We start from the raw sequence: 27588 nt of genomic DNA on the forward strand, positions 1-27588 counted from the left end.
TCCAAGTAAATGCTAATCTTGATCTGAACCATATGAACCATATCAACTTAAATGGTTATAATATTAGTGTTGTGCTAGTCTCGCTTTGCCAGACCATTCACACATTGCAGAGCAGAGGAGGGTCTGGCTACTCCACACAGTATTCTGGGATGGGAGAAACACGTGTATGGGCTGAAATATGTGCCACCAGAAACTGAATTTGAATCATTTATATTTGAATTTCTAAACTTGAATAATTGCATTGAAAAACTGAATCTGAATAGTATAATTTGAAATTATATTATAAAAAACTGAAGTCCAATAAAATTTGATCCTCACTGAAAATTCAACTCTCTATGTATCTTCACATTCAGTTCTCACAATTCAAATTCAGTTCTCAAAATTACTTATTAGTTACTGTGACAGACATCCGGGTAGTTGAAGGATGAAGGAAGAGCAATCGAGTGCAGATCGATAGAGAGTTCAGTGGCGCAGGATCAGCACTAAAGATGCCAGACTGTTGTGTTGCTTATGGATGTTTGAACGAAAGAAATGAAAAAAACCAAACAGCAAGGGGTAACATTTCACAGGTGAGAATGTGTTTTATGATATATATGCCACCTTCGACCTGCAATCTGAGCTCTGCCGGCGGCAGCGTCTCTTCCCCCGGGCAGGAACACAGCTTCGCCTTGCTGCTGCGCCAGTCCCCGCTGATCCAGATGGGACCGGCCAAAGACAGAGTGGTGATCGGGAGGATCTTCCATGTAGTCCAGGATGACCTGTACGTAGATTTCGGCGGGAAGTTCAACTGTGTTTGCCGGCGGCCGGCGGACGGAGAGAAGCTACAGCGGGGCAGCAGAGTCAGTCTGCGGCTGCAGGATCTGGAGCTCACTGCCCGCTTCCTGGGAGCCAAAACCGACACCATGCTGCTGGAGGCCCAGGCCTGCTGGAGGGTAGGGAAGCCCGGGAGAACCAGAACCAGGACTAAGCGGAGCGGACTGTCACAGCCTGCTGAAGTTTAAATCACAGGTTTCCTAAAGGGAATCTGACGGGACTCGGACTGTGGACGACGAAACATGACTTTAAGTCTCGTTAAATAAATAAATACGGGCACCTGGGTAGCTCACCTGGTAGAGCACCTGCCCATATATAGAGGTTTGCTCCTCGATGCAGCGGCCGTGGGTTCAACTCCGACCTGCGGCCCTTTGCTGCATGTCATTCCCCCTCTCTCTCCCTTTTCAAGTCTAAGCTGTCCTATACAAATAAAGGCCTAAAATGCCCAAAAAAATATTCTTTAAAAAAAATTGTGGAGGAGTGAGCCTGGACATTTCAGTCTGTTTAAACTTCGCTTTGAAGCAGAAACTCTTAGTTCAGAAGGGTGAAGTTTCCGTTTGGACTCAGTCTGTGAACTGATTATAATAAATATTATTTGTATTAACACATTTATTAGTCTCTTTGTTTTGTTTGTTACTGCACATGATAAAGCTACATTTTTAAATCACAAACAAAACTAACTTTAATATTTATATAAACGCTCTAAGGAAGGAGACAAACAATCAGATATTAGAGTTGATATAAATAGACTCAAATAATAATTTACTATTTTGTTTTTTAATGTGGAAACATCTTGTATAAACTCAGGGGACAGGCTCTTACATCACATTGTATTGCAGGCTTGCTGATGTACAAAGTAAACCAATACAATTCAGATGTTTAAATTAATTAACATGTATTTTCACATAGTGAATAGTCACACCATTGTAGCCATTTTGCATGCAGTAGGCTAGGCTAAGGTAAGTAGCGATAGTTCATTTTAAGTTTACTTAAGTGGAAGAATGTGACTAATAAACCTAGGCCTACTAGCACTAGGAATTACATTTTGAACATGAAGTAGATTATATTAATATCAAAATCTTAAATTTTCTTTGGACTCGATCATAAATACATGTCTGACCTTTGGAACGAACCAAAAAAACTAGAAAATCGCATGAGATTTTGACGATTTATGGTGATTTTATTTCCGTTAGACCTTTGCCTACATTGACGCTGATGAGTGGCTTCCCCACGCCAAGATGGCGGCTCTATTGACGCATTCAGTCCAATGAACAGCAGTAGCCAAGGCTACATCTAGTCAGTATATATATATATATATATATATATATATATATATATATATATATATATATATATATATATATATATATATGAGTCTCTGGGTCAAGGGGAGGCAAGCACTTCTTCCTCGTGTCATGGCTGGTACTGTGCTCCAAAATGTAGGTGCTGATTGGCCGAAGAGGAGTCCTGTGTATCTGCGCCATTGAACTCTATCTATCGATCTGCGCTTGATTGCCTTTCCTTCATCCTTCAACTACCAGGATGTCTGTCACAGTAACTTAAATTTGAATTTTGAGAACTGAATGTGAAGATACATAGAGAGTTGAATTTTCAGTGAGGATCAAATTTGATTGGACTTCAGTTCCAAACGAATAAATTCAATTTCAAATTATGTGATTCAAATTCAGTTTTTCAATCCAATTATTCAAGTTTAGCAATTCAAATTCAAATATAAATTAAAGCTGCAAGCAGTGATGGACGGGCCCTCGCGTCTCTGCGCGTGTCGGGGTTACTGGCGGATGCCGCTCCTTGCGACCGTGCATTTTCGCAGCACTCAGACACTGCAAATCGTCACCAATGAAAAGGGAACTCCCTACTGAGTTCAACGATACCTCACACAAGACTCTACGTCATACAGTTCATTAGCTGTGACAGGGGGCTGGGCTAAATTATAGGGGGCGGGTCAAACTATCACCAATTAAAAAGGAACTCTCTTCTGAGTTCAATGATACCTCACACAAGACTCTACCTTAGATGGGTCAGCATTTATGAAAGGGGCATGGCTTAAACATAGGGGGCAGGTCAAACCATCACCAATGAAGAAAGAAGTCTCTGCTGAGTTCAATGATACCTCACACAAGGGTCTACCTTAAACGGTTCAAATGTTATGAAAGGGGGCGTGGCTTAAGCATAGGGAGTGGGCCAAACCATCACCAATGAAGAAGGAACTCTCTGCTGAGTTCAGTGACACCTCACACAAGACTCTACCTTAAACGGTTCAAATGTTATGAAAGGGGGCGTGGCCTGAGTAAGTGGGCGTGGTTAAAGTATAGGGGGCGGCTCAGTATCACATGTCGACCATGTAAATCGGATGATGTTTGTCATATAAGGCGCATTTCCTGTTGACAGCGGGGGGCGCTATGACCAAAAGTAAAAATTGGCCTGTAGATGTCCTCAGACCTGGACCCTTGTCAATCGTAAGAAATTTCGTACACTCAAGTTACAACAATTTCTTTGTTCATCGCTAAACGCTCAAAATGGCCGCCACGCCACGCCCACACCGTTTGACGAAAAGTTTTTCTTTTAATAACTTTTCATCTTTAAGGTGTTGAGACCAAATTTGAAGTCCATCGGATGAAATCTCCAGGAGGAGTTAATTAAAGTATAGCACCTTGACTTTTAGGCCTACTTCCTGTTGCCACTAGGGGGCGTTATGACTTTGAGCCAATATCGGACTGTAGTTGTCGTCAGGGTGGGACTCTTATGAATTCTGAAAAGTTTCGAGGCAATTGGAAAATGTACACTCGAGTTACACCCACTTCCTATTTTGATGGCGAAACGCACAAAATGGCCGCCCCGCCACGGCCATGCCCTATGACGAAAAGTTTTTCTTTTAATAACTTTTCATCTTTAATGTCTTAAGATGGCACAGACCAAATTTGAAGTTGATCGGATGAAATCTCTAGGAGGAGTTCATTAAAGTACGACATGTGGAAATGGCCAAAATCGCACTAATTTCGAACTTTGAAATCAAAATGGCGGACTTCCTGTTGAGTTTAGGGTATGGCTTCAATGACGTTTTTTTGTACATCTTGACATGTTACATATGTGTACCAACTTTCGTGAGTCTACGTTAAACGCACTGCAGAGGCTCAATTTTGTTAACTTTGTAGGGGGCGCTAGCCATTTTTTTGCGCCTATTCCCAAAACTCTTAAAATACGTACATTTTCACCAGACTTGATGCGACCGTCAATTTTGGTGAGTTTTTGAATATGTTAAGCCCGTCAAAAAGCCAATTCATTTGCAGAAAATAATTCCTTCAGTTTCAATAGGGCCTTCGCCGCTGTCGGCACTTGGGCCCTAATGATTCAAATTCACTTTCTGGTGGCACATATTTCAGCCCATACACGTGCTCTGGTTTATTGGCATTTCTTTAAACCAATCACAATCGTCATGGCAGCGCTAAGCTCCATACAGAGCGGCTGTAAAATAGTTGTGTGAGAGAAGACCCAAATTGGACAGATAGTCTAGCTAGCTGTCTCAATTTACCATGCAGAGATCTGAGGAGCAGTTAACCATGGTAAGAAATCGGAAGGAAACGGACATCGGCGAAAAGATATGCATCCGGCGGATTTTCCTGTAGCACCGGAGCAAATCCCGGAAATGGAACATCAAGGATTTAGACTAGTGTTGTGCATATATACTGTATATATATCTATATATATATATAGATATATATATATATAGATAGATATATATATAGCTTGCTTCTGCTGCCACCAAGTGGCCAAAATGACGGGATGACCTACAGAAAACACTCAAACTACAGTGTCTAATTTCCTTAAATGATTTTAAAGGTTATGTTAAAACCATAGAACATGAGTCCATCCACACGTGCAAATGTTTTAACTAATGGTACTTTTATTTTGTTCTGCTATCTTGGCCAGGTCTCTCTTAAAAAGGGGATTTTATATCTCAGTGAGACTAACCTGGTTAAATATTTTTAAAAATTAAAAAATAAATAAATGTTGTTGAAGGGTTAAAAATACGTATTTACTATTATTATTATTATTATTATTATTATTATTATTATTATTATCTATCGTGCCTGATTTGAAAGAATTCATTTCAATTTTTTTTTACACATTTTATACAAAGGCCAGCACTTGCACAATCTGAAAAAGATCTACCTTTTTTGGCGACATGTTGAATGCTGTCTGCTTCTTGATCATGTCTTCTTCTTCTTCTTCTTCTTCTTCTTCTTCTTCTTCTTCTTCTTCTTCTTCTTCTTCTTCTTCTCCTCCTCCTTTGGGGTGTTATTGTGGAAACCAGGGATCACAGCAGGTCCTCTTCTCCTGCAGCAGTAAATGTATGTTTACAACTGAAAACTGGGAACAATTTTCTGTCCAGTTGTTTCTAATCGTCAGCAGAACACATTGTTTTTGTCTTTCCCAAGAAATAAATAAGAAATCTGTTTTTCATTGTTTGTGTTTGAAGTTCTGAGTGGACGCACTTGGGCTTCTCAAAGGGTCTGCATGGCTGCAGTTTCATGCACAGGTAGGAGAAGAATGGAAGACACTTTAAAAGAGGTAGGAGCTTTTCTTTTAAATTGCCTCACAGGGGCCATCCACAACTATTGAAACACAGATATTAATCATCAAAACATTCACACATGTAAAAGCCATAAACTCTGTCACAGAAAAAAAAATCAAGATGTTTCCCACATTCAGAGTGTTTGTTTAAATCTATTTGGAGTAGCAGATGTGGAGTGTATATTAATAGAAAACCGTATTAGCTTAAAAATAGCTTCCCTTTCTGAGATTATCTGAACTTTCCAACACATCGACTTTATGGCTAAGCAGGCCAAGTCAAAAATCAAAGAGAGTTTGTGAAGTCAAAGAAGAAGAGTTCAAGAGGCCTGGGATGTTTCTGTTTTCCAAACTTAGCAGAAGTATCACAAACCGGATGGTCCACTTTAGCAGAGCCACTATGCTCTGGTGTTGTGACAGGTGTCTGCAGTAAGGCTCCTTAGCACCTTTAAAAACATCCTGATCTCTCCCTTTATACCTATGGGCTGACATGAGGGCAGACGAGAGGCTACTTGCGAACTCCAGTTATCTCATGATAACATTGTTTTCGGTGTAAACGGGAGGGAAAATGACCATTTACCTAGCCCCGAAGCACCCTCTGCTAAAAGCCCTTATGAAATGATGAATGACGGTCGACAGATGAGCAGAGAGGGCTGGATGGGGGTTGACCTGAAAGTTTAGACGTGCCTGTGGTCAGAGCAGGCATGGGGAATATTTATAACCCTCTTAAAGAACGGGAAAGGCGGCAGCAAGATGGTGTGAAGTCTTTTCTGGGTTGGACACTTGTCACTCCCGTGAAAGATTGACATGCATTGCTGAAGCCCCGTGTCTCGGCTGCCAATACCACCAAGGTTGCTGTTGTGCAGCACTTCAAAACCGTCTCCTGTTGTCGCTCTAGCACCTGTGGGATCTCTTCTGACAGCTACTCTCTGTCTGAAACTGGACCCGGCTACTACAACAAACTGTCTCCATGTATCTCAGTGCGGCCAAGTTTAGTTTAGTGTTTGTAAATTGCACTTCAAATACTTCCAAATATTATAAAATGTGTGTTTTCAACGCATTGTCACAGTAACTGTTTGACCTTTTAGCTTTCCCAGAGTCATACACCCGGTTTCAGTCCATGCTGAGTAAGACTTTCCCTGTTAGTTAAGGCAGCACATGTGCTTGTGTCATTCCCTGATGACAAAACAAGAGGTTAAAGGAGTCGTTTGACACTGGGAAATACACATATTTGCTTTCTTGCCAAGAATTAGATGAGTAGATTGATTCCACTCTCATATCTTTACTGTAAATAGGAAGTTACCACCAGCAGCTGGCTAATTTAGCATAAAGACTGAATAGGCAGGGTTCAAAAGCACAATCTACTAGCCAAATGCAGGTAAAATATGCAAGTGAGTGGTAGATTTGCTTCACTCACCAGCCAAAAAGGTGATGGTAATCAATTGAGTGGCTGGTAAAATTTGAACATTCACTAGCCAGTTGGCTGGTGGACGAAAAAGTTCATTTTGAACCCTGCCTACATGGGAAACAGTTAGCCTGGCTCTGTCTAAATTTAATACAATCCACCTACCAGCACTTCTAAAGCTCACTAAACATATTATATCTTGTTTGTTTGATCTGTACAAAAACCAAAGTGCAACTATTGCTGTATGCTAAGCTAAGTTAGTTGGATGCTGCCAGTAGCTTTACAGACATGAGACTGGAATCAATCTTTTCATCAATCTCTCGGCAATAAAAATAAATAAATACATGTTGAACTTTTTCTTTAAATGCATTTAATCCAATAATCTAATACTGTTTACCCATGTTTTATGTAATTCGTCTTTTCTTTAATGGTTACTGTGAATATTGAATTATTCAGAGAGATGAAAGGAGATGAAAGGATATATGTCTGATGATTCACGAGGTTTCAAAACACAACAATGATTTTTCTTTGTAATGTTCTGAATCTCTAGCATGATTGTTCAACACTTTATGCCTGCGTAAAAGTGTATCATCATCAGCGCTAGCTTCACTTTACACGGAAAATATACTGGATCAGGCATGAATTACTTGCAGACTAAATGGTATCACTGGAGATAAGAGGGGACATGCCTTTTAAGCCATTCTCTCAACCCTCTTGAGAAATGAAAGGGGATTTTGTATGAGGAACATTGTAGTAAGCAAGCATAAAGCCACTCTCTGTTCCACAGCCAGCTCCTCAGAGAATTCACGCCAGAGGATCAGCTCCAGAGATGAAAGTGAGGTCAAGGTGGCTTTTTTTCTCCTCCTCCCTAAATCAGGCTCTCCTCTCCTCTCCTCTCCTCTCCTTCTCCTCTTCTCTCAAACTGAGAGCAGACAACTGAAAAAGTTGAGGCAGGTTGTCTGAATTAAAACACTTTTAACACACACACTCTTTTAACCAGCATGTGATTATTGGATTTTATACCCAATAATTATACTTCTTTTACTACTGCTTCATAGTGTTTGTATACAATATGTAGTGCTGTGACTATGAGGTAAAGGTGTAAATCAAACCTGATTTTTTAATGCAGGATCTTTCAAAACCTGTCAGGACAAACAATGCAGACATCATTATTAAATCCTCATAAGAAACATCGCTATTATACAATCACATGACTATTCCTTTTCAAGTTCACACAGGACAAGGTCAGAAAAGCGCTGAATGATATACCTACTTTTATGTGTCAGTAGCAATACGTTAATGTTGCCTTGCTTCATCATGCTTGCAGGGTCAGCATGCTGGATGTATTACTCCTCTGTGTCTGAAAACAGATGTTATATTTATCCCCTTCGCAAAGGAAATGCTTCAGGTTTTTGTTTAAATTGTGTTTCATCATACAATGACTACCAAAGAGTTAAAGGTGCAGTAGGTCAGACTTATAAAACTAACTTTCTGTCATATTTGCTGAAACTGACCCTATGTGCAAGTAGAACTACATGAAGCAGGTAATTTAAAAAAAAAATCCAGCTCCTCTGGCACCACCTACAGCCTGTAGTGCGATTTGCAAAAATCCACAGCTCCCCGTTCAGATACACCAATCAGGGCCAGGGGGGATGTCTAACTGCATGTCAATCACTGCTCATACATACACATTAATTCTCCCTTGTGGGGGGAGGGGCTTAGGAGACCGTTTTGGGCTTTAGTGGAAAGTGGGGAGGGGACTGAGAGGTTGTCGATGTTAAATTTTTTTGGCTAAGTCCTGGATCTTCACAATCCTACCTACGGCACCTTTAAATACTCTGATTGACATGTACTCCTAAATTAAAGCTTAAGAGTTTGCATGTCCATACAGTGGAGCCACTTTCCTTCAAATTTCCCTTTGTCCCCTTAGGTGAGAAAGACGGAAAAAAAAATCAGAATACTTTGGGATGTCGGCCTGATTTAACAACAGGTTAGAGCTACCAGGGACAGACAGCAGCAAAGAAGCAGGAGTGGAACATTAAATACATTCACAGTATAACGAGCAAAATGTCTTCATCTTACTCAGCACATTTCTTCTTTTTCTGTACTCATTTTTTACTGCCAGACAATTGTTTACTAGGTATAGTCAAATTCAAGTACAGACACTGCACTCGTTTCCCAAGCACTGTTAATTGATGATGTTAAGGAAACCATAACCTTAAACTCACCTTAAACATGAGTAATTTATGATGCTGCAACCTGTGATTTTGGCTGCATCGGAATGCCAGAAGATTTTAAAAGTTGACACATGGGCTTGTTTTGTGGGTTTGGTTGACTTCTGCTCGACATGTGCAAAACTAATTACACACACACACACACACACACACACACACACACACACACACACACACACACACACACACACACACACACGCACACACAAACCCCTCCGTTGGCGCAGCTGAAAAATGAGAAGTGAAGGAAAGAACACTTGATTTCAATGAAGCAACAATATCAAACTTGTGTTTTGCACATAATGAATGATAAGAGACCTCACCAGTTTTCTTTGAATTGAAATTATGTTTCGGGGATACTGTTCAAATGAACTATCAACTAACCATAGCCATAGCTGTAAAATCCGTCCGGAGTGCTTACAAGGCTTCACAATGAAAAGCCAAACATGAGGCAACACCTCCCTGTGCAGCGTGTGTGTTCCTCCTCTGTGCCCTCTCTCCACCCCATATGACCCGCAAAGAGACTTTCACTTTCCCTGCACACTCCTAAACTTCCTCTCAGCCCAAACTCCCCCTTCACCCTGGACTCCCCTGGCCCCTCTCTCCCTTCGTTCCCATGGTCCCCTAAGCTCTGCAAACCACCTCACTGCATACGCACACACGCTCTTACATGGATCATTGTTTGAGCTATCAACTACTCTGTATTCCACCATCTGTTCTCCCAGCTGTTGCCCACTCTCTCCCCGCTCGACACATCCCTACGTGCCGCTGACACGCACGCAGGACAGAAATTACCATCTTGAAATTACACAGGGCCGTGTCTGCTAATTAGAGACAGAGGTAGGTTTAGTGTCTAGCCAGTCTGTAGGTAGAGTCAGCTGTTAACCTGGTCACACAGACCTATTACTCTCCCTCAGGCTGATATTTGGCAGATGCTTACTGATGAGCTGATTACCTAATGAGGCACACTTCACCAACCGTGTCTGCAGTATCATGTCACGGAGAACGCACTTACAGTAGGCACTCAAAAGCACATTTTTATTATGTCCACCGGCTGGTTAAAAGACAATATTTAGTTTTATGCTCTACCGACTGTAGAGCCTTCCCTCTTCTTCGTTCACTTTCCTGTTGCTTTTTCTCTTTAACCAGTCCGGTTGACTTTGGCTTCACTCTGGTTCTGAGAAGCTTAAAGTTTCCACACACCCCATATTTACAAGCTGTTACTGTACTATAAAATGTTAACCTGAAAGACAATAGGCTCTCCAACCAGCACATGGTGTTTAAATTCAGAACTTCCAGTGACACCCCCAAGCCCAAATTAAGTACAAAAAGCTACTCCACTCAACACACTTTTGGTACCAGGTGCTTTTCTGTATTTTGTTTTCCACTGCGGATACTACCCGGTTTCCCAGCTGATAGCCATAGCGACGCTACGTGAAAGTGCCTTGACATAATTTTCAACACAACACTGCTGGATGCTTTCATCAGCAACGATGTCTGCACTTCGTCAATTTATGGCGCAGTGTAGCCTACGCCGTGGTTTCGTGGGCTGCCATTTTTTAAAATCTGGGGCGAGTGAATAAAAAAATTGCTGTCGCTCTGACGGTAGGTTTTTGCAGGATATCTCCTGTGACACGATGTTTCTCTCTGAAAAAGGTAGAGTTAAGTAGAGCTGTACCGCACCATGCAGTGGAAAAGCAGCATAATTATGTTAAACGCAGAATGAGTAGGATTTGTCGGTTTGTAAACACGACTTTCAAAGTTAGCCGTTCCCCCCGGCTCAACAAGGATTAGGGTGCTTGCCTGCAGGTGAAAGCCAACCCCAGATTCACTCTCATTCTGGAACTAGCTTTGTTTTGCCACGCTATGTTTGCGTTTATTCTGCACTGTGTCCGCCATTTCTGTAGCCTACTCTTGGATGCATGCTTTCAATCAGGCATCTGGTCACGTTTTTATCGAGGTTGACACCCAGAAACATCCCGAACTACAAAATAAAATACAGCCAGAGGGCAGGGTCTCTGCAGATACAGACACCGACCTACACTTCTAGTGGGTCATACGTGTGATGAATGAGAGGGATTTTTTTTAGTCTATACATTTTTGTAGAAAAATGCTTCTTATTGTGCCTTTTAAAGAAAGCATGTTATCCATTGCTTCTAAACTTTTTTTATTAGCAATTTTGGTACAGTAAGAAGTCAAGCTGGAATGGACATGTGCTCTTCGTGCATTCTGTAATATTTGATCATATGGAAGGACTTTGTGACCATGTGCTGCTCTGATCAGAATCCTGCCTGGCCTTCATGTACTTCTGAAACGCCATCATTGTCTGAAAACACTGGTCAATTGATTACCATGGTGATTCTGGCTTCATTACAACACTGTTTTTGGCCATCTCATTGGATACATTATGAAACTGTGGAAGGGGAATACCACATGTTTCAGGAGGCGGTCAGCGTACACTCAACTGCGTCTGCTCATTCCTCAAGAGAGTAAAAAGAGAGCTGATCTGATTCTGATTATCGGACACCAGTCCTTTGGGCCTAACGTTCTGATGCTCAGTGCACAATGGACTGATTAGTACACATCTGGATGTAAAAAAAGAAAAGAAAATTCATCTTGAAAAGTTTGCTGTAAATCTGCGTGCATACTTGGCTGAAGTAATTTTATGGTATAATATAGTAAAACGCTTTATAGAACCTTTTTGCAGCATGAGAGCCCCTATATCAATAACTTCATCAAGGTTTTATCAATATAACAGATGTCTGGATTCAAACTTTCCCAAGTGTTTATCAGTCAGCAAATGGCAAATGCTCTAGTTCTCTAAGAAAGATATATTTAAGCCTCCAATGGCAATGTCCGGGCTTTGCTACAAACTGATCATGTAATTATTTTGTTCATGATGTTGATTCACGCTCTTGTCAGAGAACCAGCATTTCAACATTTTTGTTTCCTGGAAGTGGAAGAAAACATCTGGTCGACGCATTGCTATCCCAAGATGCTGGCTGATGGCAAAGCCAGCGAGAGAGAGAGAGAGAGAGAGAGAGAGAGAGAGAGAGAGAGAAAGAGAGAGAGGGTGGATCCAGTGCAAAGTGCTTCCTCCTCTTAGACAACTGTCTTTGATGAAGAGGGGGAAGTGAGTTTGACCCACTGCTGCAGACACACACAGACCTATGTACCTTGTTTGGAGGCACCAAAAAATGAATGCCCGTTATTAGCCTCGCTGTTTATAGTGGCTAGCTGGCTTGCTTGGAGTTTCCATGTCACTTTGACCCCTCCTATATTACTCCTTGTTTGGGCATTATGACTGTTCACTGTAACTGTATTTTTGCTGTTTTCTGGTTAAGAAACGCTGTGTGCTCCATCAGGGATTAGAGGCAGAAACTGCTCTGTCTCCTAGTAGCGTCCCCCCCAGTTTCCTAAACTGCAAACCATATGGACTCCCTCTCCGTCCAGGCTGAGCGGAGGGAGGCTGTGGACGTCTGAAGATGGATGCTGGGGGATGTGGCGGGGGGGAAGGGTGGGGAGGGTCCCTGGGTTCCACAGAGCTCTGTTTGTTGTAGGTTAATGGGCTAACCTTGTTCGGGAAAGGTGGAAGTGGTTTGCACGATCTGATATCACCAAGTAATTAACAGTCCAGGATCAATGACGAAGTTGTTTGCCCTGGATTAACATTGCAACCAACCAATCATTGGCACGTTTTGATTGTGATGTCATAAATAGTGCAACGTGAAGGGAAATAAAAACAAAAACAAAAAAAACGTCCGTCAGTTTCACTATCGTAACGGCCGCTAGTTTCAGAGCTCCTGCCGATGCTTCACTATCGTGCTTAACAGGTAAGATTTAGCCTACTTCCAAGAGTTTGAACGTCTTCAAAAACATTATAGAGTTAACGTGTAGGCTAAACAAGCTAATAACGATAACTAGCATGACCAGCGAACGTGTAGGCTATACAAGCTAATAAAGATAGCATGGCCAGCTAGTGTGCTAGCAGTTACTCAATTGGAAAGGGTTGAGTTACCAAGTTTGATATTGTGTCAGGATTTTTGGTGTGTCTTATTTTGGTAGTCTGTTTCTGTTCTGTATTTTGCTTGTTTCCTGTTTTACTTTGATAATCTGTTCTCTGTCTTGTCTTGTCTTGTTTTACTATCTGTTTTCCCGCTATTGTGATTACCTGATGTTTTCCACCTGTTTCCCAGCCCTTGTGTCACCTGCCTCTTGTTTCCTCGTTACCCTGTGTATTTAGTCTCTCTGTTTCCCTTGTCGTTTGTTGGATTCTTACTTTCTGTTAGTGTGGCTTCTGTTCGTGTTTTCCGTGTTGTGTGCAGCCTGTGGTGTAATTCCAGGTCTTAATAAATCAGTTTGAACTGCATTTGGGTCCTAAACTTCTCTACCATCCTGACATATTGATAAGAAATAAAATATCACTGTCCAGTTATATCTCTTAAGGGACTGTTCGTTATTTATTTCAAGGGCCACCGGAGGAGTTTTGGGATCTTTAGTCAAAATAGACCTGACCCTCCCTTCACCAGCAATACATTTTGGATGACCCTCCAAAATGATATGGAAAAAAGGGATGACCCTCCCCAACAATTAATGCCTTCTGTACTGATTTGTGCTTGGCAAAGACATTGATTTTTTTTTTCTACACTTTATTGAGAATACAGTTATACAAACAAACAAACAAACAGGGGACATTAACAAATGCACTTAAAAAAAATAGAGACTTTGCCTCTGATCGAGCATAGAAACCAAAAAAAACCTAGGAGCAGTTCAAAGACGGAATGTTGGTCTAATCCGGGCAAAGCGGAGACTAAAATCTTTTTTTTTTTTTTTTTACTTTATTTTGAAAAAGTAGTTTACAGAAGTTGCAAAGACATACAGACAGCCATTGTTTTTTTTTTTTTTACAGCCATGACATATGTGACTAAACCGCTGCATTCTCATCTTACGCATCACACTCCTCTGTTATGGTGTAGTGGCCATTTCAGTAGATTTACTCACTAACATTGTTATTGCACACTTCCTGCATTACTTCAAATACTAAGTTACTCATCTAGTAAACTAGTATTCACATGAAATAAAACAATAAAACATTGAGACCATTCAGCAAAGCACACTGTAGTAACACTGGTTGCTATGGACTGTCACTAGGCTTCCTCAGTCATTGTATATTTTAGCATATAGGTAAAGCTGCTACATTACAAAGCTGAACATTATCCAAAACTCCATTTCTTAGACGAGCGTCAATTTGGGAGCTTGCATGCTACCACTCCTTCCTTCTCAAATGCCTTGAAAAGGCTGTCGTTTATATATATATAATATCACCGGGACCAAAAGGATATTTGAGTCGGGTATGGCTGCAGCCTGGAGACCTCCCGTCTCATGCCCTCCCGGCTTGGTGAAGTCCACAAGCTTTGACTTTTCAAAATAAAACATTGTTATGTTTTCGTACAGTGTTTTTGAACTAAACAGTATGGCAATCATGCTAATGAATACAATTATTTTTTCATCAGATGTCTTAGTTACAACATGATGGAGCTACTTGTTTTGTGTTTATATGTGCGAGCAGGATTTATTCAGTTTGGGAAATCCCACGGTCTCTAAAGCTACAGCTCAAATTGTCTGGCCTACTAAATAGGGAGGGACCCATCTGCTAGCGATAGGGGCCGAGACTGAGAGAGCTACATGGAGCTACATGGATAAATATGCATCAAACAAGCCACTTTGAAATGTTGCTGTTCTCATGAATACAAAAGTTGGGTGACCCTCCCCCCTAGACTAAAAAAAATTTATGACCCTCCCCTCAACAAAGAATAAAAAGACATGACCCTCCCCTATTTTCCTCCGGTGGTCCATTCCATAAATACCGAACGGTCCCTAACAAGATGGAATGTCTGTCATTAGGCTAAACACTTTAATCCTATGGAAAACAGGCTACACTAGCATGACCAGCTAGTGCGCTAGCAGACTTGTGGTGGTATGAACTAGCCTAAAGAGCTAACGTGTAGGCTAAACAAGCTAATAAAGATAACTAGCATGACCAGCTAGTGTGCTAGCAGACTTGTGGTGGTATGAACTAGCCTAAAGGTATCTTACTACTAAAATGTTCAAGCTAAGCCTGTGTGAGTCTGTAGACATTTTTTGCATAACTAACATTACAGACAAAACACCTTAGCAATGTGTGTTTTAATCAAAGTTGATAGCATTAGCAACTTATAGTATGTGCAATGCTACAATTAGCTGCAAGTCATAAGTGTTGATCCAGAACCACCACAGCATCACATTCATCCTGGACTGTTGTTTATTGTTTGTCCTGGACAATCACAAGCTATGTTTCCATCCACACGTTTTTATCCGAATTAATTGATATCGAATGAAAAATGCCTTATGGAAACAGTAAAATTCGATTGAATTTCATGAATATCGACTCAAATGAAATACGTTCTGTCTCATCGGATTTTATCTTGATCGATATACGGCTTATGCGATAAACGCTGATGGAAACGTTATTTGCCGAATAAATAATGAATTGCGATTAAGTTTTAGGTCATTTTATGGTTGCAACCCGCCACAAAACAAAGAAGAAGAAGTTTTAGTTAATTTCCGCCCAGTATTTCCGCTCTGTTTGCACACAAAGCGGGTGTCAACAAAGACAGATGTAAGTGGACGAACAAGGAGGACTCCCAACGTTTCGCCTACCACTCTGTACTCTGCGCATATAGCCAGTTTGTTGAGCACAATGGCGATACGCTTCTCGGTTGGAACCGGAGGGCGATAGCTTGCGACATCTGGGAAAAGGGACGGGCCAAAAAAATTACACAACAGGTCAAATGTTGTCTTGGTCATCCGAAAATGCTTCAACCAAAGGGTTTCCGTGAAGTGTCTCTGAACCACGATCTCCCAGAACTGTTTGGAGCGCTGTCATTCCCACACCACAGTCTGTCTCCGTTGTCGTCGGGCATTTACGTGCATCTGCATCTGCATCATCACAGCAATGTGTTGATAGCATCGTTGTTTTCTTATTATAGCTTGACTTTGTCGCTATCAGCTGGCACATAAGCACTATTACAACTTGTGCAATATTGATCATTTGTTGGTAGATGGCATGATCCATTTTGTCTAGCAAAACTTTGTTCGCAAAAGTTAGCTTGAATGTTGTGCGATTCAGTGCGAAAATGAATGGAAACAGCTTAAGATGTCTCAAATCAATTCGATATACCAATTTGATCGCAAAACAGCATGTGACGTCATTACACACAGGTTTTTATTCGCTTTAAAGCCGTTGGATGGAAACACACTTTCACCAGCTTTATTCGCATGAGTTCTTTTACCGAACTTCAGATAATTCGATTGAGAAGTGGATGGAAACTTAGCTAGTGTTGATCCGGGACCACCACAGCATCACATTCATCCTGGACTGTTGTTTATTGTTTGTCCTGGACAATCACAGCCACAGTTATTCTGTGCTGTCATTAAGTGTTGATCCAGAACCACCACAGAGTAATATTTATCCTGGACTGTCATTAAGTGTTTGTCAAAAGCGGTCATCAATGAAGAAAAAAGAAAATGTGGATCAAAGAAAGCCAAACTTGATGTTTTTGTGATGCCACGTCAGCAGAAAGACGTTCACAGTATTCTAATGGGCACAATTCAAAACCTGGACTTTTATTTTAACCTGCTGCTGCATTTTACCTTGATCTCAGTTGCTGTCTTCAAGGAACACCACCCTTTTGAGTACATGACAATAAAGTACTTGAACTTGATTAGACAGTCTTCTTGTGTGTGTTCATTTGCCCATACATGAAAATGTATGAAATGATAAAACAAAAACACTCAGAATGTTTATTAAATGTTTTTATTTATAAACTAAAACTGTAATTGGTCCAATTTCCCAATTAGGTGGGAAAGAACATGCCCCAGTGCACGTGGTCCAAATGAATGGGTTTCCAAACTAAAAGCAGAGTCCGCATCATAAACTTCGTTGTTCTTCAACATCTTCAACAGAGATTGTCTGTGGAAAAAACACAGCAAAATTAGTTGGAACCTCATCTGAAATGTACAAGTCCTTGAATAGAGTCTTGAGAGATGAGACATAAATAGTGTGAGGTCTGCACCTTCCCACAAGGTAATCTAATAAAAAAGGAAAAGGATATAATTTGAAATGCACTAATGGTTAATGACACTTTTCATTACATAACCTTTCACACTTACCAGACATCCTTGGAGGTTTCCCACAGTTTTCTGAAACATAGATTCGAGTGATTAAAATAAGGTGTGGACAAGATAAGGATGAATGTCACTCTGTGTCGGTCCAGGATAAATGTCACTCTGTGGTGGTCCTGGATTAACACTTAATAACTTGCAGCTAATTGTAGCATTGCACATATAAGTTGCTAATGCTATCAACTTTGATTAAAACACACATTGCTAAGGTGTTTTGTCTGTAATGTTAGTTATGCAAAAAATGTCTACAGACTCACACAGGCTTAGCTTGAACATTTTAGTAGTAAGCTACCTTTAGGCTAGTTCATACCACCACAAGTCTGCTAGCACACTAGCAGGTCATGCTAGGTAGCCTGTTTTCCATAGGATTAAAGTGGTTAGCCTAATGATAGACATTCCATCTTGTTAAGAGATATAACTGGACAGTGATATTTTATTTCTTATCAATATCACACTTGGTAGCTCAACCCTTTCCAATTTAATAACTGCTAGCATACTAGCTTGTATAGCCTACACGTTAGCTGGTCATGCTAGTTATCGTTATTAGCTTGTTTAGCCTACACGTTAACTCTATAATGTTTTTGAAGACGTTCAAACTCTTGGAAGTAGGCTAAATCTTACCTGTTAAGCACGATAGTGAAGCATCGGCGGGAGCTCTGAAACTGGCGGTCGTTACGATAGTGAAACTGGCGGACTTTTTTTTTTTTTTTTAATTTACCTTCACGTTGCACTTTTAATGACATCACAATCAAAACGTGCCACTGATTGGTTGGTTGCAATGTTAATCCAGGGCAAACAACTTCGTCATTGATCCTGGACTGTTAATTACTTGGTGATATCAGACAAGGGGTTAAGCCAGCTTCCACAAAGCGTACCTCCTATGGCACCATTTTGATGCTACCTAGCACTCACCCGCCGTTAGCATTCCATTGACTGCTATTCATTTAGGCGTCACTTTGACAGCGAATAACTTTACATCTGAAGCATTTAAAGACTTCATTTGTCCATTGTTTATTTCTAAAGAAACACGACAATGTATAAAAAGCTCCATTACCTTGTATCTCACGTTATGGCTCCGTAGCAGACGTTTTTGTAAAAATAGGCTAACGATTGTGTCATAACCACGCGACTTACTGTTGCATAGTAGAGAAATTACCGTACAGTACAGGAGAAGCTCGCAGGTAGTTTTGACTTACATTGGCTGTTTAAGTTTAATTACTAATGTTAACTAGCATTTTAGTTAGCAATAATTAGCCTGTGCTTATGTTATGTCCTTACATATACCTACGCTCTCTGACTCTGCAAGATTGGGAATGATTGAGATTTCTCTTGGCACAGCTACCAGAAGACTTACAACTTTCAGACAGGTTGCTCACGTCACATCTACATAGTCAAGCTCCATTGGAGGCTGTGCAGTAACGCTCAGCCCTCACCGGAAAAGTGCTTCTAATAGACTAGTCTCCGTAGGAAACAACGGCGTCACTTTGTCCATTTATTTTACTGTCTATGATAGCAGATCGTGCTAAGTGGGTTATTAGAGCCTGGGATCGATGGGAGAGATAAAGAAAATAAACAGTGTAATTTTCAAGGAGGAAACACAGCGTTCAGATATGGTTACAGAGAAACGAAGAAGGGCTATTTCTAACTCTAATCAGTGCCAAAGCAAAAGAAATTATGATGAACACTACAACAGTTTGTGAACCTAATAAATCTGTGTTTGTGTAAATCTCAATGAACACAATGCAGCAGCTGGAGTTCATGCAAAAATCATAACCCCTCAAACTACATGGAATGCTACCCAACCTGTTAAATCCCCTTCACATATTCTCAGACCTGCATTATGTCACATGGTGGTTTGTTACATAATTGTTTTATTTCATTTTATGAGAGTAGAAATGAAGTTAATTATTTTGGATTCTGGCCAAAGAAAATGAAGTCCACTGCTGCCACATTGCTCTGGACGGCACTGTGCATATACTGTATGTTTTATTTGTATGTTTTCACACCAAACCCAACATTCTCATATGATCATTTGTATCATTTTTGACTGTTTGAACCCTATTGGATCATTAATCAACCAAGCGATGCCCAAAAGACTTTCTCGCATACTTGTTGTGGTTTATCTTCATACTGCCAGTGCTTATGAGATTCAAATGAACTTTTGCTGTGTCTAATCATACTTCAGAGCAAAATGAGAACTCCACTACCTACTCCCCTGCACAAGAAAATACACTCTTAGATAAGGGTGCACTTTTAGGTATTTGTGTGCAAAGACTGTTCAGTAAGTCAATTTTAGTACCAAAATAATAGACCAGAACCAGAATAAAAGACTATCCTAGTCCTGATATGAGTCAGATAATCTTGCCATTAGGCTATGCCAGAACAACCTTGAGATGCAGCACCTGACAGATTTGCTTGTCAGCAAATAACATGAAGCTGCACCAGCTGATCTCTTCTATTTTTCTCTGGGATTATTTCAGTCTTGGTGTGTACTAAATTATTTTGGTATGTGTCAGTAAACTTACGTTTGTGTTTTTTGCAAGCAAGTTAATGCTGACTTGTAATCAGAACATCCCCTCTGCAGAGTACGGTTAATATGAGTATTGTAGGCCTACCTGCTTTGGGCTAATACAGTCGTCAAATTAGACAAAGGGCATTGATGAACACAAGCCACAAGTCTATCCGTGATGTCACGAGCCTGTAACTGGTGAAATCCAACACCACCAGCTGGTAGGAGTTGTGTTGGGGTGAATACGGATCACCTTGGATCAGTGCAAGTCAAGGCACATAGCACAAACCACCGCCTGGGGGTAAAGACGCACAGAGCTGGATCGGCTGTTGTGTTGGACACCACTCAGTCGAGCACTGACTCTCTGTATCGCACACAGCAGTCGAGTTAACACTGCTACAATCCGAATAGTCGCTCTCCAAGCCAAGTTTTCTATGCAACTGTTGCGCGTCTCCACTTTGGATAGAAATAGCCTGATCACTGCGCGCCGCAGAGCGCAAAGGATCTGAGAAGCTCTGGTTTGAACGAATGGGAGAGATCTCTCCTCTGGACTGCAATAGCTACGATGAGGAAATTCTGAGGTGGCAGAATTCATCCGTCCACTTTACGCTTCCGTTGGCTGTTACCAAAGGGTTAGCCCATGAGCAGGTATCCTCTTGAGTGTGATTCTGTTTTTACCCAGATCTCTGCTGCCTGGACAAATGCATACAAATGCATTTAGGAGCTCAACGGACAAGGAGTGGACACGTTTCCGCGGCAGCAACGTAAGTGGCCATTTGATTTAATAGTATACAGATGTTTGGCTACCTATGCAGATTTGAAACTGTTCCTAGAACAGGTTTTCATAAAAAATGCAACTTGGGGACGTATTTCTGTTCTCTGGCGTCTTTCTCTGACAGGGGCGCCAATTGACTAAACAAAGTCCCTGCAGCTAAAAGTTTTTGCAACCAAAACGTGACTGACAATACAGTATTTTCATTCAGTCAATTCGGTAAATGCATCGAGTTTAATATTGAAATCATTGGTCTCGATCATTAATGCTTTTCCTTTTAGGATGTTTTCAATTAGATCGCTTTGTTTCTGCTGACTTTTCATTATGAAGTACAACTGCACACTTTGAAAGGTTTGAATATTTACTGTGAATTTCTTTTTTATTCTCGGATGATCTTGATAAATGTAGCTGACATCTTACAAGTAGTACCTGTAAGTGCACAAGTCTTGGCTTTGAACTCGCCACATGAACATGCAGCCTAGAATCTACTACATTATATTCTGAATACCATGTGGCCAACTGCTGAACACCCTTCTTTTTATTTGTCTTTAACTCACATAGCTATGATACGCTGGGAAATAAACACTAGAAATGGCTTGGAAGCAATGATGCTTACTCAGCATGTCAGTGATAAATCCTTGTTAAACTATATGAGGATATATAAGCACAAGAGCAACTGTCAAGGACTCAAGATCTAAGAAATGAATCAAACGCTGTCAGTGTTTAGGCTTCAAATGGGAAAAATAATCTATTCAGTGCCTTTTACACCTAAACATTCCTCATGGACGTGTTTATTATTGACATCCTGCATGCAGGTTTTGTTGTCCTGTTACATTCAGCTGGGACTGTGGAGCTACAGAAATGTGCATGCCTCCATAGGCTACTCAACAGGAAATATATTTTCTTCTATCAGAAGTGAGTCCAAGTTGTCTGTACTCTATTATGAATTCCTTCCAGATAAGATCTTAATAGAACTGAGCTCACAACCCATTCTGTTGTTCTCTGCTGGTACTGTGTGCTCAATGCAAAACAAAATGGACCTGAAATCCTGAGCGATCCATTTTTTTGTAATTGAGAGTGAAAATGAGAGCCTTATGGGAGAGCTGCGTTGACTGAGAACAAGTGTGGCTTTCCTTGAATGCACGGGGAGAGTTAGTGTGTATGCATCAGTGGTTAACTGGCTCCTGAGCTCCAGACAATCACCCACTGTTGCAAGAATTGCTGCTCCATTGCTGCCGGGGGTTGGACTGTATAGCTGCAGAGACTCACAGCTGTACACTTGCCTGAGGGCATGCTGTCTCCTCAACGCTGCCTGGTAGTTCCTTTAATAAGTTGATGATGCAAGTGTTTCAGGAAGTGGAGATTTACTTTGGAGCAGGGGGTCTAAACTAATGACTGATAAATAATGTTAAATGACGAATTATGTCGAGGTGGAACTTGTTATTGTCTGGTGCACTGACACAGTGGTTATCTTACAATGACATTTAGTTTAACTGATTCCAACTACTCTGTGGCTTTAATAATAGGTGTGTTCAGTGTGTTGCTTAGGTGTTGGATAGATGTATTCTCTGTTATTCTGAAGATAGATGTAAATAAGGAGGGTACCCTATTGATAATGAGGCATAACAATTACTGGCAGGAGGCTACTGCAGGTAGACCTTATTTATGTGACGATGCAAATATAGTGTTTTCCTAGGTTTGTAGAAAACTTATTTGGGGGATTTTAGGGGGCAATTTTAAATTGCATTTTCAACAAAGAAAATGCAATTTCACATAATGTTGAACGCTTATTATTACCATATGTGTGTCTAAAACGTTGGAAAAGCTAGAGCATGATGATACATAAATAACCCTCAAAATGCTTAAAGAGAAAAGTTGCTAAAGCAGTCCACTGGGGAACAATTGCAATCATTAGATCGGGGAAAAAAAGTAATTTAGTTACATTCATTCTGCTTAGGTGGTGCCCAAAACGGCTTGGGTGCTGCGCCTAAGCCTTATAGGAAAACCCTGAAATATCAATAAACACACTCTTCTTAATTAACTGGGCCACAAACAGGTCTATTTAGAAGATATGTGACAATTTTTCCATCTCACTTCTCACCAACACTGACTCTTGTCATTACATACAAGTACAGACACTGTAGCTCACCATGGGGCCATCATCGCACTTACTGTAATGACCTTTAATATGGCCTCACATCTTTTGTTTTGTCTTCCATGTATTTTAAGCCAAAGAGTCTGTAATTTCTTGGCCAATAAGAGTTAGACAAGCTCAGTTGAATCCTGGGTGGTATAACATCAAGCTTAAAAGAGCAGTGTCTCAATGATTGGTATCTAGCCGTGCAGCTAGTTTAAATATCATTTTTAACGTTTATTATATCTGCTGAGAACTCTGCCACCACCCCATTACAATGGAGGTGAGTAAAAGTTGCTTGTAAAATGTGAAACATGTATTAACTTTGACAGACATTTGAAAAAATTAACAGCAAAGTGTCTTACAAGAAATAATTTCCACGTTACTCAGGATAATTTACAGTCCTCACCGTGACCATTTCTATTAGGAACTATTTTCTGCCCATGGTGAAGCCTGTTGAAAGGCTCTGCTGAGGTGGAAAAATATGTTGTTTTTGTTTTTTAACAGCTGTGAAACTGATTTAAACATAAAAAATAGAAATGTCTATGCTCACCCGTAAGCAAAAATATTGAATGGTGGAATGACAGCCTGTCCACCGTGCTGCAGTATACTCACCTTCTAACACACCAGTGCCTGTAGATATTTTGGAATGTCTGTGTGAGTGAGTGTATTTAACCCTCCTAACATCTGAAGGTCCCCCCCACAACAGGTAAAGAGCAAACTATTTAAGGCCGGTAGAAGTTTACTCACAGACCTTTGTCTGCTCACTGTCTTGTGGACTAAGTCAATCTTTACTCTGGTCTGCAGTGACCTCTTGACTCCATCTGAGTGAGCACAAACATGCACCACGCTCGGCTCTTTGTCAATTAAGAAGCATCCGGACATGACATACCAGTCTTGGAAAATTATATTTATATTGTTATTCATGAGTTGTTTGCGGTAGTTTGGAAATGTGTCCGATCTAAAAGTATTTCAAGAGTTGGCCAGAGAGAGATATTTAAGTGGGTCAATTGAAACCTGGAAACTTGTTGAATTGATAATTTTTGCTCACGGCCGTTTAGACATGAAGAAAACAAGACCACTTGGTGCTTCCATAGTGAAGTAATTATGATAAGGACACAGGTGCTAAAGTGGAAACACGGCCAGAAAGAACAGAGATTGGCTGTAGAACAGTCACTTGCTCATGTCCAGGAATGTTTTGGTCGAGATTGAGAAGCGAAGCAAGCATGCAGGAACAGAACACCTGACTAGTAAGACACTCAGATGTTGAAATATCCGCTTGGTTTTAGCATGTGGACAGTGTGTGTGTGTGTGTGTGTGTGTGTGTGTGTGTGTGTGTGTGTGTGTGTGTGTGTGTGTGATGCTGGGTCTTAACAGGAGCGATCTACTGTAGAGTATATATGATGGATGTAATTTGTCAGATGTCTACTTTATTTCTCTCACAGTTTAATGTCTTTGCTCCTGAGAGCACTGCATCAGTTTACGTGTCAAATTTATTGCCTTTCCTCTGTTTTGAATTCCACTCCATTTAAAACTTGAGTTAAACTGAGCCACATTTTTTTGCCAAGGGGGCATAGAACAGTGGAGGCCAGGCAATTGCTAAGGTCAAGCTCTATAAACCTTAATTTTCTGGATAATGGCTCTATGTGGAGTACTTCTAACGAGTACTACCTCTACTGTTGTGGTATTCTGAAGGCAGAAATAATCCTTTCAAAGTCAACGGAAGTGATGGAATGTGACGGGTCAGTCTAGGTAACTCCCATTGGGTTTGTTTAGATGGTCCAACATGTCCTTACAAATCAGAGAACCTCTCTACCAAAGGCAAAGTAAAGAGGCGCTTTTGTTGTGCACGATGTTTACCTCAAACGCAGATCAACAGCAATTTTACCGGTACCCGTTCCTTTTTGTTTATCCCCTAAATAAATTAAACATTTTAGAGTTGTTTGTGCAGATTAACAGCTTTTCATGCTTTGTTGATACTAATGGATTTGGTAAATTGCCTGCCATATTAGACATGCAAACAGTGTACTGTCAGTGTCTCTGCTCACAAAGTCACTCCCTGACAGACATCAACGATGAAACTAAGAATATTGTTTCCCTTTCCTTATGAGGATCGTAAACAGAACTTAAGTGACATTGCTCTATTTGCCAAGCCATATCGAGCACTTACCTCTCCATCTGCCTCTCAGCCTTTTCCCTCAGTTGAATGAACCATTGTTAGGCATCCACGCTAATTTTGAGGGGAGAAAGGCAAGATCTGTTACTGCTGGAATGATTCATTGCAGAGGGGAGTTTTAAGTTGTTATTATTTATAGTCTTGACATGACACCCACTTCCCACATAGTGGTATTTCCCTTAGTCAACATAGCAGTGTTTGGGGAGCTTTGTCTTGCTTTCAGCAGTCTTTTCCATTAACTGCAAGGGCTGGAAAGCATGTCATAGTGTGCTGTCACTTAGACAGGGATTTACCAAAGGGTTTAATAAAGAAATGATGAAACTGGTGGCTCCGCATATATATATATATATATATATATATATTTATATATATATATAAAAAGCTTAAAAGATGTCACACAAAGCTCACCAACTGATGCTGAGACAGAAGGATGGTAAATGGTAGGGTTAAGGTACTTACTTCACTGTAATTGTGCTGAAGCAATGACCTGTGTCTGTTTGGTGGCGGAGTCTCAGGGATGCCTTAAATAGGCCTGAACAAGGAGACTGTGTGACAGACAGGCAGAAAAAAACTGTCTGAATCAGCATCAGATGGCCCCACTTGACACTCAACAGAGAATGCTAAGTGTTATTGTATAGTTAGGTTTTTTCTTTCTTTTTTGGTCTACTTTTAAACCCTGCCAACATTTAAGGAGAACCAGCTACTCATTGGCTTCATAAATGTCAGTTTTATCCTCTCCCAACAGATGAATAATTGTAATCATATATTCTCCCCTTATCGCTTTTTTCCTGCTTTGGGGATATGTCTGTGTTCCCGACAGTGGAATTTCGCACCGCTTTCTCGATGGGGAACAGGTGACAGGCGCAGCTCATAGTGTTTCTACTTACACTCAATATTTTCTTTTCTGTTTTCTCTTGTTGTCTTTTTCTCTCCTTCTCTTTCTCTTACCTTTTTGTCTGTCTGCATCTGTTTCTCTTTGTTTTTGCTCAAGTATGCAGGGCCGCATTGCTTAGGGAAAACAAACATGGCTGCCCCTCTGTGGCTTTCCGTCAAACAGGGCCACACAAACACAGTAGCCTCTTTGCTGGTTTAATCTGGTCCTCAAACGCATTTAAGGAGAGATGTTTGTAGGACGGCTACCATGTTATTTGTAGCCATCACACTCGCATAACAATCCCTGAAGATTTTTGGTGTGACAGCAGCCTGTGATTGATAGCATTCTTACATAACTGCATATTAAAATAGCAGGTTTACTGTCTCCTCCTGTCTTTTGTACTACCACCACACTGTGTTGGAAATCACAACAGTAGTTGCCAGAAGCCACTTCAAGTTATGTCAGCAGCTGTTACTATGTACAGGGCTGACGATGTGATTGATTTGGTTTGAATGTACAGAGTATGCTTTGAAGCCGTACACCATGAATGCTCTGTAAAGTATGTTGTGGGTTATAGTTGTAGGAGAAAAGAGATGACATGTCAGTGGCTTGGACTACCATTTAATGCAACAAAAAAAATAAAAATTTTCAGTTAGGGTTTGGCGGTTTGATTTATTTGGTAGTTTGACATGTGATTTGACTGATCATCAGAGGAAAACATGAAGCAAGAAAAACTCTACCTCTCATGCTTATCTGTGGCCTGAACAAATGGCTTTTAGTAAAGCTAAGATTCCTATGATTTTAAAAAGTATATTACCGTTAAATCCAATAAGTATGATAGGAGTACAGTATGGTTTAATGCTAAAACTGGCACATTTTCTGTGGTTGGAGACGCTGCTCCATACTCTGCTTTTTCACACCTCCGGTTGACAATGTCAGCAAATGTTACAAAGCATTATACCCATAGGGGTGGTGAGACTGTATAACAAGGATGAAACAACGTGTTCTGTCTTTGCTGTAGTTTAAGAGATTACAGATTCTATCTTAAAACTGTGGGAATAAAAAGTGAAGACATGTGGGGGTAGTTGTACACGGTGGTCTGGCCTCTTATCGTGTTTTACACATTGCACATGATCGCCATTCAAAACTGGTATTGACATAATCTGTATGTAAAAATCTCATCTGAATAAGTGAAAACAAATGTTATTGCAAAGTGCTCTGAGTTCCTTTACATTTATTTGGCTTTTTACTGATTGTAGTACATGCTGCACTCTAGCTATATGGTGGGCAGTGCCACCTAGAGGTGGGGTCAGTGAGGGTCAAAGGACTGAAGTTCCAGGAATGTATTAAAGTAAGGCCACAATATGCAGAATGAGTAACATACAATAGGTCCTAATATGTCATTGTGTGATTGGTACGGTTTGAAATAAAAAAGAATTACTCTAAGGTTAGTGAAAAAAGAATGTTTCTTTTTATTGTAAGTGCAAGTTTCACAATCTAAGATGTTGAGCTTTTCCTTTATCTGTTTTTAGTTGCATGATGAGATTTTCAAAAGCATTAGTAGCCTGTACGTGGTTTGTGCATTGCTAAATAACAGATCACTGTTATCATGTACATGGTATAAGTGGCTTTTCAGAATAATAAATATGTTTATAAATAAAAAACAAAGCTTATTTGACAACCTCTTTTAAGGGCTTTGCCAATGAAGATCGATGAGGCAAAATCCTCTTTACAAGTTGAAAAGATGAATGAATAGCTTTTCTCAGGCATGCTTCCTTGAACAGCATTCAATTGTTAATAACAAAATGTGCCTTTGAGACCAAATCCATCATTGTCTGGAAACAATCAAACATGACAC

The 27588-nt window shown here is 40.5% G+C and overlaps 1 protein-coding gene, 1 long non-coding RNA gene and 1 pseudogene across 2 annotated transcripts in view; all 3 read left to right on the top strand.

The window, feature by feature from the left end:
* The first annotated feature begins 437 nt into the window (after positions 1 to 437).
* On the top strand, positions 438 to 1086 carry LOC116039205 (annotated as a pseudogene).
* A 647-nt stretch (positions 1087 to 1733) lies between these two features.
* On the top strand, positions 1734 to 15850 carry LOC116039075. The gene is made up of 3 exons (XR_004102237.2): positions 1734 to 2032; positions 10705 to 10708; positions 15841 to 15850. It is a non-coding gene; the product is annotated as an uncharacterized LOC116039075 (long non-coding RNA).
* Positions 15851 to 20014: 4164 nt separating this feature from the next.
* The window catches only part of LOC116039115 (collagen alpha-1(XXIV) chain), a 96280-nt gene continuing 88706 nt past the window's right edge, over positions 20015 to 27588 (top strand). Inside the window, exon 1 of the mRNA XM_031283896.2 lies at positions 20015 to 20538. Within this exon, the coding sequence (XP_031139756.1) occupies positions 20486 to 20538 (53 nt within the window). The 5' untranslated portion in view covers positions 20015 to 20485. The remainder of the gene's footprint in view (positions 20539 to 27588) is intronic.

The sequence above is a fragment of the Sander lucioperca genome, chromosome 11 (assembly GCF_008315115.2).
Source record: "Sander lucioperca isolate FBNREF2018 chromosome 11, SLUC_FBN_1.2, whole genome shotgun sequence".
NCBI lineage: Eukaryota > Metazoa > Chordata > Actinopteri > Perciformes > Percidae > Sander > Sander lucioperca.